The sequence below is a fragment of the Alosa alosa genome, chromosome 10 (assembly GCF_017589495.1).
Source record: "Alosa alosa isolate M-15738 ecotype Scorff River chromosome 10, AALO_Geno_1.1, whole genome shotgun sequence".
Lineage (NCBI taxonomy): Eukaryota > Metazoa > Chordata > Actinopteri > Clupeiformes > Clupeidae > Alosa > Alosa alosa.
This window is the reverse complement of record NC_063198.1, coordinates 11917657-11936599: the sequence shown is the minus strand read 5'-3', so window position 1 is coordinate 11936599 and position 18943 is coordinate 11917657. Positions and strand designations below refer to the sequence as shown.

Sequence of the window (18943 nt, the reverse complement as noted above, 5' to 3'; positions counted from 1 at the left end):
AGAGTAAGTGGTAAACCTCCTACAACAAGAGCCCTCTGGCATTGTTTTGTAAGGAGAATAAAGCCATACAGCTCTTTTATTAGGAGGTTTACCCCTTAAGGCCCATTTATTCCAAGAACAATAACGATAATGATAACTATAAACAAATATCGTTTTCGTTAATATGAATAACCACGTTCATACATAAACCATGACTATAACGACATGAAAAACGATATCGTTAGGGGTCACTTTCAGAGCGATTTTGAGAACGATAAAAAGTTAGTAGCCAATCGGAACCCATCGAATTTTAGCCGTCACATTCATTAACACAAGGAGAGACAGTGTGTTGAATGTCGTTGTTCAGTGTGAACACTTTTATCGTTATGGTTATAGTTATCGTTCTTGGTGTGAATAGGTCTTTACTCCGAGTTAACTTACCGAGGTTTGTCACTAAACTACGTACTTGGAATACCCCCCCGGTGCGTGTTTGGAGCTGACCTGTATTCGCATCAGAAGGGTCTGGTTGGCGTGCTCCAGCTTCTTCTGCCTCATCTCTACCTCCTTGGCGCGCTGCTGCTCCTTCTGCAGCTTGCGGATGTACTCCACCGAGGCCTTCAGGATGGTGCCTTTGTTCCAGCGCATCTCCCTACCGCCCCAGAATCCCCAGAGGAACATGAAAGTAGCATCAGATACATGCTCACATAAGCATCACACTGCACACTGGAATTAAGAGTCCTTTACAAAAAACTGACGTTCAATGTTTTCCTAAGCCATGTGTTTTTGCAGGTTCATTTCGATGCTACATGGTGAGTGGGAATGTAGTTATGTGAAATAAAATGCTTTTGCTTTAAAGAAATACATAATTTACCAAGCTGTACTTTATAAAAAAAGGTCAGACACTCACGGGTCACTGGATTTGGGTATAAGTGAGCCCAGCTCCTTGATGCGGTCATTGATGTTAAACCTCCTCCTCCTCTCAACTGAAAAAATAACAGTGGGTCAATAAGAGACAAAACACCATCACCACAAATCAACACTACAAACGGAGGCCATAATAACACATAACAAGTCACATACAAGCACAGTGTCAAATATTCATAGTGTGCACACGTATACACACTCTCCCTCACACACTCTCTCTCTCCCTCACACACACACACACACACACTCCTTCAGTCCAATAAATAGAAATGACACTACTCACTGAGGTTGTGGTTGTCTTTCTTCTGCCTCTCCTTCATGAGAACCTTCGCTTCGACCTCTGAAACAAGTTCATAGCACATTAATAGACATTAACACCAGTGGTAAAATAGCTACTGATGATAGTCATCCTTTAAGGTGTCAATTTAACTACAATCTAATCTTCTCTCTTCCACAGGATATGTAAGTGCGCGCCTAGGATCATGACGCTTCATATTTATAACCTCTGCCAAGGGGTTTGGTTGGTTGGTTCTTTTGTTAGTAGGGTTACGCAAAAACTACTAGCCTGATTGTTATTCAATTTGCTGGAAAAGTGTATGTACCTGGCAGAGGATGGACCCATTACATTTTGGAGTAGTATAGCTCAGACTCAAAGAACGCCTAACGCCTCTACTTTAACACTTCTATTTTAACGAATGACACATCGAGCAACTGCTTCCACTTTTCATTCAGCATAAATGTACCAGGAAGTGCTTGGAACCGATGAAGACAATACATTTTTGTATGTCTTCACAATGATAAGAAACTTAAGACAAAATGAATCGGAATATCTTACTTTACTGTTAAGTGCACCAACAGTGCAACTGAATCGTAGTAAAACACAGTTCCGCCAAGTCACTATTCACAATGTCAACACAACTTTTTGCACACTAGGTTCTGATTCATCTGGGAGTAATGGTAAGCTGAGCTGCTTCCTTCAATCCCGTGTACAGAGTTTGACAAAAATCTTGTTTTACAGTGATTTGCGGACGTTTGCATTCGAGTGCCATTCCAGTTCTCACTGTGTTGAAATCAAGAGTATGCCAATGATACCTGTCAGTTCCGTTTTGATATTGGGGAGGTCTGCTGGACAGGAGTTGCTAACTGTAATGGTGGGAGTGGCCATGCCAGGACTGCTGTAGACATCCAGGAGATTCCCTGGTAGCTGTGAAAATCCATAAGACGACCTCTTCACATTACTGGTCAAACAATAGCCATGTACTTAGAGAAAATAACCATAGGAATGACAAACATGGTCATTTACAACACAGATGCAGCAAAAAAGAGGAGTTAGCTTAAAATTGCACAGGGGTTAATATGACCAAATAGAGCTATTAAACAGGCCATTAATGTTTTGCTTTTGGCAAAACAAATGAATGTCAGTTTAAGTCTCAACACCAAACCATGGGAATGTCTCTTCCAAAGATATGACAAAGTTAATACTACTATCAGAAAAGATAACTTTTCTGTTGCTGGATGTCAGTCTAAGAATGAAAACTCAGGCTATTCTAACTTAAAACAATCACCCTTTACCTGAAAATTCTTCCTTTTCTTTTCATGCTCTGGCAACATAACCAAAATCCTCATCTTCAGTCAAACCACTAGGGCACCCTCTCTGTCAAATGTCTCCGTTAAAAAAACCTCAAACAGATTATAAAGACTACCTGAGGTTACTCTAATCGTCGGACTGACCAGAATGGTCCTGCCATTACTCAGCGTGGCTCTGTGGTGACTCCTACTATACGAGTATGTGTGCATCTGCGTGCAAGCAAGGAGAGGGGGAGAGAGTGACAGAGAAAACAAGTGTCAGGGGGAGAGAGAGAGAGAGAGAGAGAGAGAGAGAGAGAGAGTGTGTGTGTGTGTGTGAGTGTCTATGAGCACTGTTAGAGGGACAATACTAGACAACCCAAAGGGATAACATCAGCCTAGGTTCAAGAACGTTAATTCTCCTGGTTAATTGGCAAATCGGGCAAGGAATGAGAGTTACATCTTACCCCATTTTGTACTGTTCACATTACACAATAAATAAGTAAAACAAATAAACATGTTAACAAGAGAGGAGGCAAGTGTACCGTATTAGGAAGCTGAAGGCCAGAGTCAATCAATGACATAATGTCATCATTGAAACTGGACTCAAGGCTGATGATGTCGTCAATGACGTCATCAATCTGAAGAGAGAGAAGAGGGCTTAGTGTGTCACTATGTAATCACACTTTCACACAATCACAATCGCTCTTTGCTACAAGCAAGCACCAAGCACTCCATACAAATTAAAAAGGTAATGTCTGAATGTGAGCAGGAGTCTTTTATAGAGAAACATATCACAACCATTATAAATAATAATTACAGTGCTTCCCCAACCAAGATGGTGCTTGCCCACACTGTGCTGCTTTTCCAAAGCTCCTGCTCCCCCTGTACAGATATCATTAAGGTCTCTGTGTGATATTTGCCAGCTTATTGTGACAAAAAGCAAGCAAGAGGCGGATGATACACACAGGTCTGACTAGAGCAGAGGTGAACAACTCTGCAAATGCAATGCTACCAGAGGATGCCCTGATGCATCTGTTTGTATTGTTGGTTAGTATCCATCATTTTATTAGTGATGGATGCCATATATCTTAGCACTTTTATGAAGACTGATGTGACCAAACCAGGCCCTGGTTACCATACGTTGCTGCATCAATTAATGCTACTGCATCAATCTTCTTCAAACTGCAATGCTATTGGAGAGCACCCATCTATCCTATATATTATCTAACATAATAACAATGATTTATCAAGACCTTTCAGGCATAATTCCAGAGGTACCTATCAGTCACTTCCAATACCACATAGGATCTACAAACTGTCCACGGATGTTGAGGGAGGAGAGCACTGTACATTCTATCACCCTTATTGTGCCCATATTTTTCCTGCCGGGATCTAAATATAGCAGGCCTACAGTCACATGCTCATTTCTCTAACCTTTGGGCAATGGCTCCATTTTAATATTCTTATTCTTATTATATTATTACATGTTCTTCTTCCTCGTCTTCTGAGTATATATGATTTTTTATTTGTCTTGTATTCTCTATTCTCTAATACTTATATTCTGTATTTTCTTCCTCAACCTTTGCCTTGCCCATCACTCTCTATCAAGTAAATGGAGTATAGGGTACCTCCTCCTTGGTGGACCCCAGATTCAGCAGTGCCATCGGGCTGTTAGGGGCACTGCTCGCAGACGGGGCCATCTCGGGGGCCGAGCTGGACTGGAGTACGGGCGACACCCCGAGAGTCTGAGTTGCTACTTTATTCCCAAGAGTGGTAGAGAGGTACTGCTTGACCTGCTGTCGCTGGGCCTGCTGGATGTGGTATTTTGTTGGATTCTCCAAGTGAGTCTGCACCTATATAGTTTCATAAAAACACAACAGAACACGGCATTTTAGTCACAGACATAGACATTCTCAAGCTCTGTGTGTATGATATACATATATACAGCACCCGCCATGTTTATTGGTACCCTTGGTAAAGATGAGTAAAAACAGGTATATAAAAAATATATCTTTTGGCATTTTATCTTAGCCACAAGAATTACTTCTAAACTATCTTGAATTTATTTTCTTGCTATTTTTGCTGTCTGTCCAGTATCATCTATTTGGTTTGTTTTCCAATGTGTCTTGTGGAAAATAAAGTTTCTTATCTCGTCTTATCTTAGTTTCACAATGAAAACAAAAGGAAACTCCAACCAAATAAAGCATATTTATTTCCGAAAAGAAAAGAAATCCTCATAATGAAATAAATATTTTTAACAAAAACGCGTGTGCAACTGTGGAGGGGACTATATCTGATAACACACAACCGTCATATCACCTGAATCAGTAGTATATGTAAATGATATTAGGAAAAGGGCTGTTTGCATGGCACAAACATAACAGGAAGGAAAGCCAAAATAATCTGAACAACAGACACTCTTAGGCAACTCCTCTGTAATTCAAACAGCCAAAGATGTAGTTTTAAAAGGCGAAAACTAGTATAGTGTAGCTACGTACCTTGAGCACCTCCACAGGTACCTGTGCGGGAGACGGGCGAGCAGCGGAGGGGGGCACTGTGACAGAGATAGCAGGGGAGGAGTCAGAGGCCCGGAGCTGGGCCACCGAGGCCTGCTGCTGGGCCTCTCGCCTCTCCTGCTCCTGTGCCTGCTCCCTCATCAGCTGCTGCCGCAGCAGGACGCGGGACGACATGGCTCCGGCGGCGGGCGGTTGTTGAAGACCGAAAGATTTACAGGGTGATGGGGTCAGAGGTCAAGCTGAAAAGGTAACAAAAGATAAACAAATAAGAGGCTGACGGGACTGTCTTTTTATGAATAGTGTGAATGTTTGTTATAAAACCATGGATGAAAGAATAACTGTTTGTGGGCCCAAGAATATTTCCTCAGAACCACAACCACTGCACACTCAGTGCTCCAAGAGAGAAGAAAACCAACAACCTGCACCTATTCTTGGAATTCCTGAGCTGTCTAATCAAACAACATTAGTTTAAACCTACCATATAACTGTAGGATCAATCCGACAAACTACTTATGAGATAAATCAATAAATAAACAAATAAATAAAAAAAGCTGTAAGGATGGTTATCCTGACTCTCGCCAGATGAATTTCGTTCCGCCTAGCTCCACTCAACAGCTACAAAACCTCTAGTTCATGGCTATGTAACTGTGTTAATAAAGTACTCCATATAGTTAATGTTAAATCATGCATAAATGGATCTAGACTTGTATTCTGTAATTATTCTGTACAGTAGTTGCATTGTGGGTGTCCTGCAGCAGAAAGGCTGCTGGTAAGCTGGGCAAAAGAGGGTCCGCATTAAAAGTTGTGCTATAATTATATTGTATATGTCTTATATCTGTTGTTACAATTATTATGTATGTCCATCCACATAATTCATGTTCCGCCGATGTTTTATATTGTCTTGTAACTTTTATTTGGTTTGGTATGCTTTAGTGCAAATTTTAAGGACATTTATTTTGTTCAAACGGACCAGATCCATATGCCCTCCCTGAACTTGTATTTCCTGACCCATGCAGGTAACCAGGTGGCTAACATTCGCGATCTAGAATGACTAGCCATCTTTGTCGCATTCTAAATGCAGTAACACTGTATGACCACAAGAGTGGAGTGTTTACCTTCTTATGAGCGCTGTTTTGTGAGTTTAGTACTGAAAATGGATGAAGTAGTGTTTGTATTTGTATGCGGTATTATATCAAATTCACTTTCTAATTGAATGTTTTGACATTTTGTTTCTATTTATTGAATTTATTGAACACTGTATGATGACCATGTAAGAATATATATTTAGATTAGACTAGAAATATAACAGATTTCAACAGACAGAAGTCCCTTAGGAGTCTTCTTACGAAAAGCTCCTTACGTCCGACGTACAAGGCACCGTCAACCCACTGTGCTGAATTGGTTGATATCAATTGCTCAGAAATAGTTTTTTTCACTTCACGCAAAGGCGCATGACAGCGTTATGAAAGACATACAAAATCTGTCCTTAATGTAGGGTTCTGGAAGAATAATGTTCACATACATTTCAAAACAACATCCATGGTAGCATAACGTTATGACAAGCTCCTTGTCCACTACATCCCGAACTTGAAAATGTGCACCTCCATGAAAGACATCAACTGGATCAGCCCTATAATAGTCCGTTCTTGAGACACCCAAACAAAGTCTTTTGTGGTGTATTACCCACCCATAGTCAACGATGTCCATGTACTATGACCATCAAGGATAACAGATCATCAGATCTGAACATCAGAACAGAAACAACAAGAGTAGGTGATGAATGGCTTGTAAGCACTCCAAACACTGATATTCTGTTAACTCATGAATAGCAGCACATGACCTTCCCAATAACAATCCCCAACCAAACAGTGTTGCATTACAACGTCATGACCTCAACATTAGAGATGAGCTGCAGCAGCTTCTGGCTGAGGGGACCAAAACGGTTGAGTTCTCCCTGAATCAACAACAAATTGTATGAATATGCTTGTGACAATGAGGTTATGGCCATTTGAGGGCCAGTGAGGTTGTGTTGTGCAACTTATTTCACACTAAACAATAGGCTAATTGTCAAATGAAGTATGTTTAAACATTGTGGCTTATAATTTGGGATGTACAAATTAGATTGGCTAGTTTCTTCACTTTTACATCAGTGGAGGATGCAAAGAAGGGTAAACTTCATCTTCAGTGATTCCTGTTTATGAATGTTTTGTATTACTGTGTTGTATTACTGTCTTTCTTACTTTGATTTGATTTATTTGATGCTGATTACATGTAATCCTACATGTACACATACACATATGCATTTCAGTATTTATATGTAATGATCCATGCAAAGTATGATTCAGAGTTGACTTAATGCTTGACACATTCTGAATTGTTTTCCTGAAGCATGTGTCCTTTCAACAACTTTGTGTAACGGTCCACACTTCTACCTGATCATTTTCATTTTAGTGGCGGCTGCTGGTCTTTCAAAGAGGGGAAGCTCATTTTCGCCTACATCATAAAAATTATCCATTTATTTATACGTAAATTCTTCCCTATGTTCCTTTTCAAGAGAAGCATCTGTGACCCTGCCGTACCAACTAGGCGTCTTTTCCAGTGACTTGACCAGTGTCCTGTCAATGGCCAGCAGAGTGGTTGTAGAACTTGAGCCACTTCAAGAGAAGCTCCTTTCTACACCTGCAGATGTAGCTCCAATGACAACAGTTTGTAAAGCTGAGGCATTGCACTGTCTCCATGTCTTTAGAAAACACCAAGTAAATCACACAGCTTTCCCCTGTTACCCTGCAAGTCCTGATCTGAATACAGTTCAGACCTCTCAGTCTCTCTGAATCAAAGTGATGGGCATAACTTTTCAGGACACCTTGGAAGGCCTCCTCTGGAAACACTTGTCTCATGCAACTTAATCTTATGCACTCACATGTTCATTGCTCTTTTCATGCCTTTTATATGCCCTGTCAAAGTTAGACAGATCTCCAAACCCCACCTTTGGTTTCATCATGGTTTCATCAAGAGGCATGGCCATACAGAAAAATAACATTCACATTATGCAGCTTGAACATATTCCAGTTAAAGAAGATCTATGTTAAATGAACTTATACCATGATCTAGGATGAAAAGGGTGTCGTTTAAAAAGTGATATACTACACCTATGAAGTAGATCTGGTAAAAAAAAGCAGTTCCATATAAATGCTTATAAATGGTAACTATAACAACGATAGTAGGCCTAGGACGACGGTTGAGCCTGAAGGCAGGCTTCGCAACAATGGAATCAACTATTATTTCGTAAGTGACCATGGTATAAACGGGATAATGCCCTTCGATGCGTCCATTTTCAGAAATAAATGGACTTCGCGGACGCAACCGTCCTCCGGTTCACGCCTCCGCGTCGTCCATTTATTTCTGATAATGGACACCTCGTTGGGCATTATCCCTTACATATTTCCATCTATGTTAAATAAATATATTGCCATGTATTTATAAATATATTTCAAAATATGAGTAAATATTCAATATTGGCCACTTTCTTATATTTTCTTTATATAATTAAATATATTCAGCAGATGCAAGATATCCAAATAGCCTATGTTGGGTTCCACATATACTTGCATACATCATTGTAGCCTACTGTTTATATTTTTTCCCTTGATTTCTGTATGGGCACCAGTAGCCTACATCTGCTCTGCTGTTTAATTCTAAGTTGCTCCTCGTAAGGAAGACTTTCAAATAGCTTCGCCAAGAACAAACTCGTCATCGCGATGAACATCCTCTAACGCATTTTTAGTCAATAAAATGTTAACACAATAGTACATATTTGACCATCAACTTTTTGACTATATATATATATATATATATATATATATATATATATATATATATATATATATATATATATATATATATATATATATATATATATACACAGAAATGTGTGCGCGCAAGGCTTCACGACACCAACCTTCCTCCAGCGGTGAGATCACAACACATGATTGGCAAGATGTATTCACAACACACCACACGATTGGCACAATGTTTTCACATGTCGACTTTTCTGCCGTGGAAGGGGCGGTATATATGTAGACAACTGCCATATTGGCGTTACAAACTAACCCCGACGATGCATTTCTATGGAGGATTTTTTGAGTGCTGTGTCTCCTCATTAGAAAGTCTCTGGTAACAGCAGCTATTGGGACCGAGGTACAGTGCAATGGTGTCATCTGGTGGCTGTGCAGTGCAATGTCGCCATGACATATGTAATTTAACAGGACATTACAGTAGAAATTGTTTTCCCTTACTAATTATTCGTATAATCCATCTGCAGTGTTGGGATCGTTACTCAAAAAAAGCAACAAGTTACTAGTTGCTTCTTTAAAATGTAATGAAATTACCGGTACTTTACTTGTTAGTTATTTTGGAAAGTAACTTTGTTACTTTACTTTTGAGTTGGTCTCTAACCAGGGTGCAACATTCAAAGAGTTAGGCCATGTTGTTAATATTCACAATTTCAAGTTGCATTCAAGGCATTGGTCAGCTAAAAGTAGCCTAGTAGGCCTACTTTCACACCTAACAATAGCCAATAGCCTATATTAATTTTGCCACCTTTGCTAAATTTACCTTTTGTTTAGTTTCATTTTATCGTCATGTGGGTGTGCTTTAACATCAGTAAAGCTTTGGGCTTCATTCAGCATTTTGTTCTTCCATCGGAAATAGCTCCTCTACATTTGCTGCCTGCATCCTTTCTGTTTTTGTTGTTTAGAAAACATTTTATACTATGGTCTTTAAGTCTGTAGCCAACAGAAAAATATAAATAACCTAGTGTCAAGCAGTCAACTGGCTACAGTGCAGTCAAGAGTTGGAAGCAGGGCAAAATTAATTTATGAACGTGGGCCATGCAGTTGCCTAAGCCTCTAATGCTGTAGCCTATTAAAAATGTCCGCTAAATTAAATCGCCAACAATATTGTTTTTTGCAGTAGCCTACCCTAGGCTACAGATTATTTCTTAAAAGTTATTTCTCCACTAATGGCTCATTTATCAAACGGGTGCTTTCTCTTCGTCCTCCGCAAATTAAGCTACAGGTAGTGCGGTAGAGAGACGTTTGAACAAATTAGCATTTGCGATTGACAACGCGATTGACAACATTGTGATAAGTAGGCTATACTAACTTTGCAAAGATAACTTGAATGCATCAATTTTTAACAAAGTTGTGTAGGCTACACCGCACCAGTTGTAGTCTGCATGAACAGTCCTTGCACAAGCCACTGTTTTGATTTGTGTAGGGCAGGTGCGGGCTGAAACCAACCTGTTTGAGGGAGAGCAGTGCAGGAAGAGAATTGTGTGATCTACTGCGCACATCTCTACAATGAAATAATGTATCTAGGCAGTTACAGTTGTTCAGCGTAACTAATTACTGAAATTTGAATTGTAATGCGTTCCCTTACATTCTTACCCAATAAAGTAACTAAACTAGATGTACCGCAGAGCGGTACAAAATCCCAGTCCAGCACATTTTTTCCACAAAAATAAATCACGCTGAAAGGCCTATGATTCTAACTAACTGTCTCACTAAATTGCATTACCAACACTCAATTCTCACTGGTATCTGCTAGACAACAAGTACCAAAACATGATTAGAACCCCACCCCCATCTTGCCTGTTCATAATTCTGAGAAATTCTTGAATTTGGACATGCGAAAAAAAAAAAAAAAAAAATCTGACTAAACCTATATGACCGCCGCTTGGCCACAGCGGCGGTCATAATTACAGAAACGCATTACTTTGTAAGGCCCGTTTCACACCGGGTGCGTGGCATGAGCCTGTCAGCTTCGTGGCGTGTCCGTTTTTATTTCGACTCCCATGTTAACAGGTTAGACCTTGCACACCACCTGCGTGACACGCACGTCTCAGGCCACGCCGAAAAAACGTGCATGCTAGGAATAGGACTAGGATTTTTCACGCCACACACAAGCATGTTGGAAGCGTTTCCATTCAAAACAGTGAAGAAAACAAATTACGTGAGAAAAAGAGATGTTTTAATTAGGGATGTAACGGTAGGGATGTAACGGTATGAAAATTTAACCTCACGGTTATAGTGACCAAAATTATCACGGTTTTCGGTATTATCACTGTATTTTTAAAAGTGTGTTCAATATGTTCAGAAAGCACTGATGGGCCTACACAAGCTGAAATAGTTTCAAAAAGTGTCCCATTCAGTTTTTCATGTTTAATTGGCTATGTGCTTATCGCTTAACTTACCCTGCCATGACTTGGAGGTTGCTATTAATGTTATTTGGATCCAATGAGTGAGACCAGGCTTGGAATTTCACTATTCGGGGGGCAAGGCCACTTGGCCTTCAGTTGGGCATATTTGGTGGAGGGCACAAAGGCCACAAAGGCTATAAAAATTATCAAAGTTGTATAGCCTATTCACTGCAGTAGACCTGCATCACTGTATGAAACATTACAAAAACATGAAACATGACACATTACATAGAACTGCAAATCATCTATTTACAGATATCTAGGCTATATTTAACATTTATTTTATATTTGGCCTGTTATGAAATCATGTATTGAACAATTTAAGCACAGTTCAGCTTTAAGAAACTCAAATAGCCTAGATGCATGCTTAGCATTTTGTGATCTACTTTCACAAACTCTTAGTCAGCTGTCCTCTGATTTTACCGATATCTAGGCTTATATTTGTAACATTTATTTTGTATTTGGCCCGTTATGAAATCATGTGGAACAATTTAAACACATTGTAAAACTTAAAGCCCAAATTTGGAGACATCCATGCATGTCGAAATTTACTGCAAATTCAAAACTGGATTACTCTGGAACGGCTAACTGTACAGGGGACTGCTTTACACCTTTGTGTTGGGTAAGGTCTGCTGTTTATTCTTATATATGGTTTGTCATGTGTTAAACGAAAGGTTCGTGAAGTATTGCACCGAGAGGAATGGGTAGGGAGATGGATGAAAACCTTCAGTTGAATTTATTATTAAATTTAATTATATTATTTACTTTTCTAGCGAACCGTTCACCACAGCAATTCGCGGCTAACATCGTTTAAAAGCTGAGAAAAAGCTCTTTCATGTGATACTTGTGATGTCTGTGTGATGAGTGGGCTACTTCGCGAGTAGTTCAACTGAGAAGAATGGGTGAATTTAGACGCACTTTCTTTCTTGCGCTGTCACTTTCTCCACTGCGTAAAATACTAAATTAATTTGCGCTGTGAATGCTAAGATTATTTTGACAGGCCATAGGCTAAATAAAATCGCTATTAGTAGGACGCAAAGCAGAATATTGAAAGAAGGGCACCAAGTCCACCGTGGCCTGTAAACCTCTGATTTTCAAAGGGACATTACGGCCAACGCAAGGGGCAACGACATGGCCGCCGTGAAATTCCTACCCTGAGTGAGACCAAAGTAAGTGTTTGAAATAAAACTTTAGGCTACTGTGTTCTTCTGATAACGTGAGTGGAATGGATTTAATGTGGACGCGAACATAAAAAGACGCAGAGTGGCTAAACGATACAGTGCAAGTTTTGCGGTGAAAATGTTCCGCCTTTTAAAATCAGGTGTAGCCTAATCCAAATAGCAGTTAAAACCATCAATTAGACAACAGAATCAGTAGGGTACCAATTTTGCTTCATTGTACCAGGCCTACTGTATGTTAAAAGCAGGCTCGGATGAAGCTGGGAAGGATTAAACACACTGTTTCAACACCGTGGTAATCAACCGTGATAATTATGATACTTCAAAAGAAAACGGTAATTGTTATTGTCAACATTTTTATCACGGTTTATCATTATACCAGTAATCGTTACATCCCTACACGCAGGTAAGCAAAGACATAGAAAACTCCATGCAGCCGCACTCCACGGCCCTTATACTAATGGACGAGAGATGATGTGAAGAACTCCCCGTTTCACACCGGGTGCGTGGCGTGAGCGTGTTAGCTGTGTGGCGTGTCCGTTTTTATTTCGGCTCCCACGTTAATAAGTTAGACCTTGCACACTGCTTGCGTGAAATGCACGTCTCAAGGGGCTATCACATTGTACACGGTATGCGCTGCGTTCGCCGCTAGGTTGCTCTTGGTTGAGGTAATGTCCCAAAGATTTTTGTTGTGCTTGCCGCTGGACTCGGTGCTAAATACCAACAACTTACAGCGCGGCGCGGTCAAAGTTCAATCAGGCACGCGCAAGAGCGCCGTCTGCGCTTTGCTGAGCGCAGCGGCAGACCAGTTCTTGCGCGCGCAAGCCATTGACTATAATGCATTTCATAGCGCATGCCGCGTGTAATGCGATAGGCCCTTAAGGCGCCGCTCGAGCCGCGCTGAAAACACGTGCCTGCTAGGAATAGGGCTCACGCCTATTTTTCATGCCACACGCAAGCGCGTTGGAAGCGTTTCCATTCAGTGGAAACAGTGAAGAAAAAAATGACGTGAGAAAAGGAGATGTTTTAATTGGCAGAGAGGCCTGCAGCGCTACTGACAACCTAGCGCTCTAGAATCTTTGCTGATGTAACAGGTTAGACCTTATACTTACTGTATGAATCACATAATTGCACAATAGATCTAGGTTATCTAGTTACAGTTTAAATCTAAATATTTCTTTTAAATATTGTCATCCATAAGATTGCTTCACTTTATATTGTTTGTATTCAATTTATGTATATTATGTGGGAGTTATTTTTGTGAATTTACTTTTAAAATGCATTGTTTACATGCTGTATACCTCCGTCTAGCCACATGCCAAAAATAGCCCTACAGCGATGTACAGTAGGTAGCTGGGATAGCACATTAGCACCTGAAATATAGTTATACGTGTGAACTTTTTCAGGAGCTATTGGCGAACTCACCCTGTACTGTATGTTTTGCTGTGCGTGTGTGCAGGTATGTTTTGTTATTATTCTTCACTTTACATGCATTTTTGTTTGCCTGTCTAATATCTTTATGGAGAGAGGAGCTATTGGCAAACTCACCCTGTACTGTATGCTTTGCTGTGCGTGTGTGCAGAATAAAACTTCAGCAGTATCCCGTGCTCGTTTTGGGTCATTTTTATTAAAAAATCAATCAAAGAAGTCTACCCAGTTACAATGGTGCCGTGACCCTTGGTTCATCTGATCTGCGCTTGCTAGATCACCGTGGGCTGCTGCTGTTGAAGTTACTACTACCGCCGTTAGCGACAGCTAGCTACCTCCTGCATGGAAGCCTCCTCCGCGACTTCTGTTCAGTGACATGTGTAGCCAAATTTATACGGTCTGTGCGTAAGTCATTGACGTAAGATTAGTATTGTGCGTTCTATTGCTTAGTCTGCACTAGTATTTTCCTTTTAAGATATTACTTATATTTTACTATTGAAATAATTATCTAACTGATTTTATTTTGCCTGGTTTTCTACTGCATTTTCATTTGAAATAATAGGCCAATGCTTCTGAATTAGTGATATATTTCATCAGAAGTTACATGTGGTTTTGAATGGTGTTATTTTATATATTGGTATAGTCACTCACTACTGTTGAAATGTCATTTTCAAAATGGAATGGTGTTTACGTATCTAATGGGCTTGGGAGGGGTTACTCTATGGAATCAGATGGAGAGGCCAGTTATCAGTGAGTAGGCCAGTCAGTTCTGAATCCAGTAGCATGTTCCACCCCCATTACCCGCGTCATTAGAAGCTCACCAGACCAAGTGGTAAATTCAGTTGGCTATCCTACCAATAGACATGCAGAGCAAGCACATGACATAAATAACACAATGCATCACTCTATAACTACCACTCATTCAGACCGACGCAAATATAGTACTGCTGAAATGTATGATGTGATAGCAAGCAGACTGATGGGAAAAGCCAGGGTCATTGTAAAGGTTTCACTACGTACAGTGGGCAGTGCTTCGACTTGGCCAGCTTCACTCGCGGTCCGCGCGTGGGATCACGCGGTATCACGCGACTTTAATTTGTATTTTTCCAGTGAGACGCTGCAACAACCCAAACAACCGGTAGATGGCTCAAGTGAGCAGGGTGTCTCGTAAAAAGAAATGGAGCCTGGAAAACCCTACACAGACTTCACTACAGACTTTAGCAGACTGGTTTAGAAATAATGTAATAGCCAGAAATATGCCTGCCCTGCCCTAATAAAGAAATATTTGGTTAACTGCGAAAGTGAATCCCGTTTGCAGCCGAGAGACGAGGACAAATTAAACATTCTGGTTTTCTCCGAAAGTGCAACGATGATAGACAGACATCATTTGGACAAAATATAGAGTATTAACCTCCGTTGCTCAGCCAAATGCCTTCCTGTTACGCCCTGTTATCACGGAGTTACAGGCGATAAAGCATTTTTGATGGTCACAAGTTTACTTCATTAGGGACTGTTCGTTATTTATTTAAGGGGCTACCGGGGAGTTTTGGGAGCATTAGTCCAAAAAGACGTGACCCTCCCTCGCCAGCAATACATTTTTCTATGACCCTCCAAAGTGATTATGAAAAATCACTGTCAACTTTTTTTCCGGTTTATCGCCTACTGTATTTTAACGTTTTCACATATTTGGCCATAAGCCGTTTATCATAGGCTATCACGAAACCAAACTACAAAGGCTTAACACTTTAACAGGGGAATTAATTGGGCATGAATCATGCTGAACGCTATTTCGCTACCTTAGAATAATAAGGTTCTATCTGTTTTTTGAGTAGGTACAACCGGACGATTGAAACGGGACTAATGAAACATTCGGTTTTCTCCGAAAGTGCAACGATGATAGACAGTCATCATTTGGACAAAACATGGAGCATATTAACCCTCTAAAGCCACAGTCGACTATAGTCGACAAGATGCGTACTGAATAAAACGGCCGATTTAGTCAAATAGGGTGTCATATTTCGCTCGACTTCCACTCCACTAGATGGCAGACATGTCATAACGCCATCCCCCGAAGTTGAAAAAAGGACACGCTTTAAACAAAACTTTCTAGCTACAGCGCATTGAATCAGTGCATGAAATACCGGAGCTAGTGTGCGCAGGAGCCACTTTGTCAGAGCGATATTGTCAACGCCAGCGCAGTATTTGCATTAGATTATCGCCTAATGGCATCAAAAAGTTTACCTGAAATGAAGTGTTGGGTCTTCTATTCAAGGACCCTGATTCTGAAGGGGAATATCTGCCTTCAGAAAATGACGGTGATTCGTTTAGTGAGGCTTCAGATGCGCCCCTGCCTTGCAATGATGCAGCTGGACAAAGTGAGAGTTTACTCCATAGTTTAGCTTACACCAAGCACAAACGTTGAATCGCTTGCCCAATGTCACTGGTGGGAATAATGTTTCACGGGTTCGAGTGTTCATCGGGAAGTTAGCAGGGTGTTAGTGGGTGTGGCTTAACGAGGCTGGAGGTAGCCTAATATCCATAGCTTAGCTTCTGTCTTCTGAACGTGTGCCTCTCCACAATCGCGGGCGACAGTAACGTGGTGGAGCCTTTGTCTAATGCCACTGGGTATGTTAGACGAGGTCGAAGTGCTCATAGGACAGGGGGAACGAGTGGCAGTGTGGGGAGTCGCAATGAGAATGACAGTAGGCCTAGTCCGAAGGCGCAAATTCTCTCCCACGGCGCCACGAGGCAGATCTGGCCATGCTGCTCGTGATGGTGGAGGTGGTGACACGCTCTCCCTCTCCCTCACACACACACACACACACATTAGGTCATGCATAGTCTATCACAAGATGATGGGAATGCCGGCCCTGTATGGATAGGGATAGGGAGTCATTATCTCTACAGCAAAAGGCCTGCTACATAAAAAAAAAAAAGTCAGCCATTTAGTAATAATTTACACTGTTGATTTGCTATCTACTTCCCTGATCATTTAGGACATACAGTACACTATGTGTTCCTTTTTGTGTGTTCATGTCCTTGTGATGTGTGTGTCTCAGCTAAGAAAAAAAAACAAAAAAACATCAACAAAAACAACAAAAAGAAAAAAAATACTAACATTGTCTCTTGTCTTGTCTCGTCATCTCACTCCTGATCTGTGCCTTGCCGTGGCAAATGAGCTTTTGAACTAAACAGGTCTTGTCTACTTGTGTTTGTGTGTCATCTGAATAATATATATATGTGCCCCATACATGGAATCAGAGTGCCTACTGTATGTAGTAAATGGAAAATCTCTACAGCAAAAGGCCAGTCTACCGCTACATGCATTTGGTTTGTTTCTGCCATTTATTAGTAATGATTTACACAGTTTGTTCACTACTTACTATTTACCTGAGCATTCAGTATTGTGCAATATAGCATACAGAAGGTGAGGGACATTTTGGGGGGAAATAAGTGGTGCATTTTATCATTCAAACATGCAACTTTTCATGAAAATTCTATAATCCAAGATGGCCGCCACCATATGACGTCATAATATGCAAATTAGATATAAACATTTAATCTCTACATAAACTTTGGGTCATCCTTAATATTTCTCTAATTTACAGAAAGTCTCTATCTCTTATCACTTTTAAGATATAGCCTTTTGAAATGAAGATGTCAAAATTGATCGTTTCGGAAAAAAACCTCTGGCGCCTAAAGGGTTAACCTCCGTTGCTCAGCCAAATGCCTTCCTGTTACGTCCTGGTATCACGGAGTTACAAGCGATAAACGATTTTTGATGGTCACAAGTTTAGGCCCTACTTCATTAGCGGTTTATTTTTTTGGATTATTAAAGAGTGTTTTTCATTTAAAGGTTTGACTTCGTGCTTATTCAGTAGAGCATTTAGTGCTCTCCCCAATCCCAGACGTTCACATTGCATGTTTGTTTGTAATGGATGCAACCACGAGATATGCGTTTGACAATGAGTTGTTAACAGAACCAAGACATATAGCCCAGCAGCAATCTAGGGGCTGATCGTTATTTATTGAAGGGGCCACCGGAGGAATTTTGAGTGCTTCAGTTGGAAGTTGCATGACCCTCTCTTGCCTGCTAGAAATTGTTCAATGACCCTCCGACAGAATTGTTAAAAAAGACATGACCCTCCCCTGCCAATTGTCTTCCGCCCGAGCCACACACTTTGTGATAACGTTCTTAAATCAATCTTTCCCGTGAGCTTGCATGCTACCAGTCCTTCCTTTTCAAATGTGTTTGCCTGTTTGCACAATTTCACAAATAATCATATGTGATCAATAGTATGACACATAATCCCTGTGCAGGGGACCGAAACAATGCATGCCAACTTTTTCCGTGTTTATCACGTATTTTAACTTTCCCCGCTGTCTTGCCGCTTTTAATGTTTTCCGTAGAATATCCCATATTTTAATACTCATAACAGCCCTGCCATCGGCCTGTCTCTGTGTTGCCCTGTTGCTACCCCCTTGCCCTTCCAACTAAAACAGATGTCTTCAAATCATCGTTTTCCTTGCTTGAAGGCTTAACTTGTGATGTTAACCTATTTAAGTTTAAAGGCGCGATTGTCGGAAAGCACGATTCATTGGCTTGCATGTTCGGCCTTATGTCCACGTGCGCACCTGAGGCTACTCAGCTGCAAGAGAAATAATTTCCCCTGTTTGTATGTTCACTGCAATTTGGCCTACCATAACTTACCAACTCTGCACTGTAGACTGGCTATTTATATTTTTCTGTGAAATAAGCAAATGTATTTGTTCAACTTTATGAAGCAGAATTACGCATAGGGTACTTGGAACATAATACATCTGTCCTTTGTCAAATGTATGTTGCTAGTGACAAAATATTAACTTTCAGTGTTTTACGATGTCTTTGTCATGGGGAAGTGTTTTTCCCCATGCATTTATTCTAGGTTACTGTCAGTGACTGCCGGAGAGAAGCGGGTTCTGTGTTTCGTTCATGTCAGTGACTGACGACGAGAGAAGGGGGTCTGTGTTGGGTCGTGTTGCGCTATGTTCATTTATTTTCATTGGGCATACCGTGCGTGCGTCCCACAGCTCTTCAGTTCTGACAAAGC

At 40.7% G+C, this 18943-nt stretch overlaps 1 protein-coding gene across 3 annotated transcripts in view; it reads right to left on the bottom strand.

Moving 5' to 3' along the window:
* Positions 1-18943, bottom strand: part of tfe3b (transcription factor binding to IGHM enhancer 3b) — a 35913-nt gene that overhangs the window by 3045 nt on the left and 13925 nt on the right. For 2 of the 3 annotated variants that reach the window (XM_048256056.1, XM_048256057.1), the window contains exons 3-9: positions 4971-5227; positions 4101-4325; positions 3015-3110; positions 1996-2107; positions 1187-1243; positions 887-962; positions 481-628 (exon numbers count right to left, since the gene is read on the bottom strand). In XM_048256056.1, the coding sequence (XP_048112013.1) occupies positions 481-628; positions 887-962; positions 1187-1243; positions 1996-2107; positions 3015-3110; positions 4101-4325; positions 4971-5162 (906 nt within the window). In that variant the 5' untranslated portion in view covers positions 5163-5227. Of the gene's footprint in view, positions 1-480; positions 629-886; positions 963-1186; positions 1244-1995; positions 2108-3014; positions 3111-4100; positions 4326-4970; positions 5228-6675; positions 6731-18943 lie in introns of all 3 variants that reach the window. The other variant, XM_048256058.1, reaches the window with a different exon arrangement.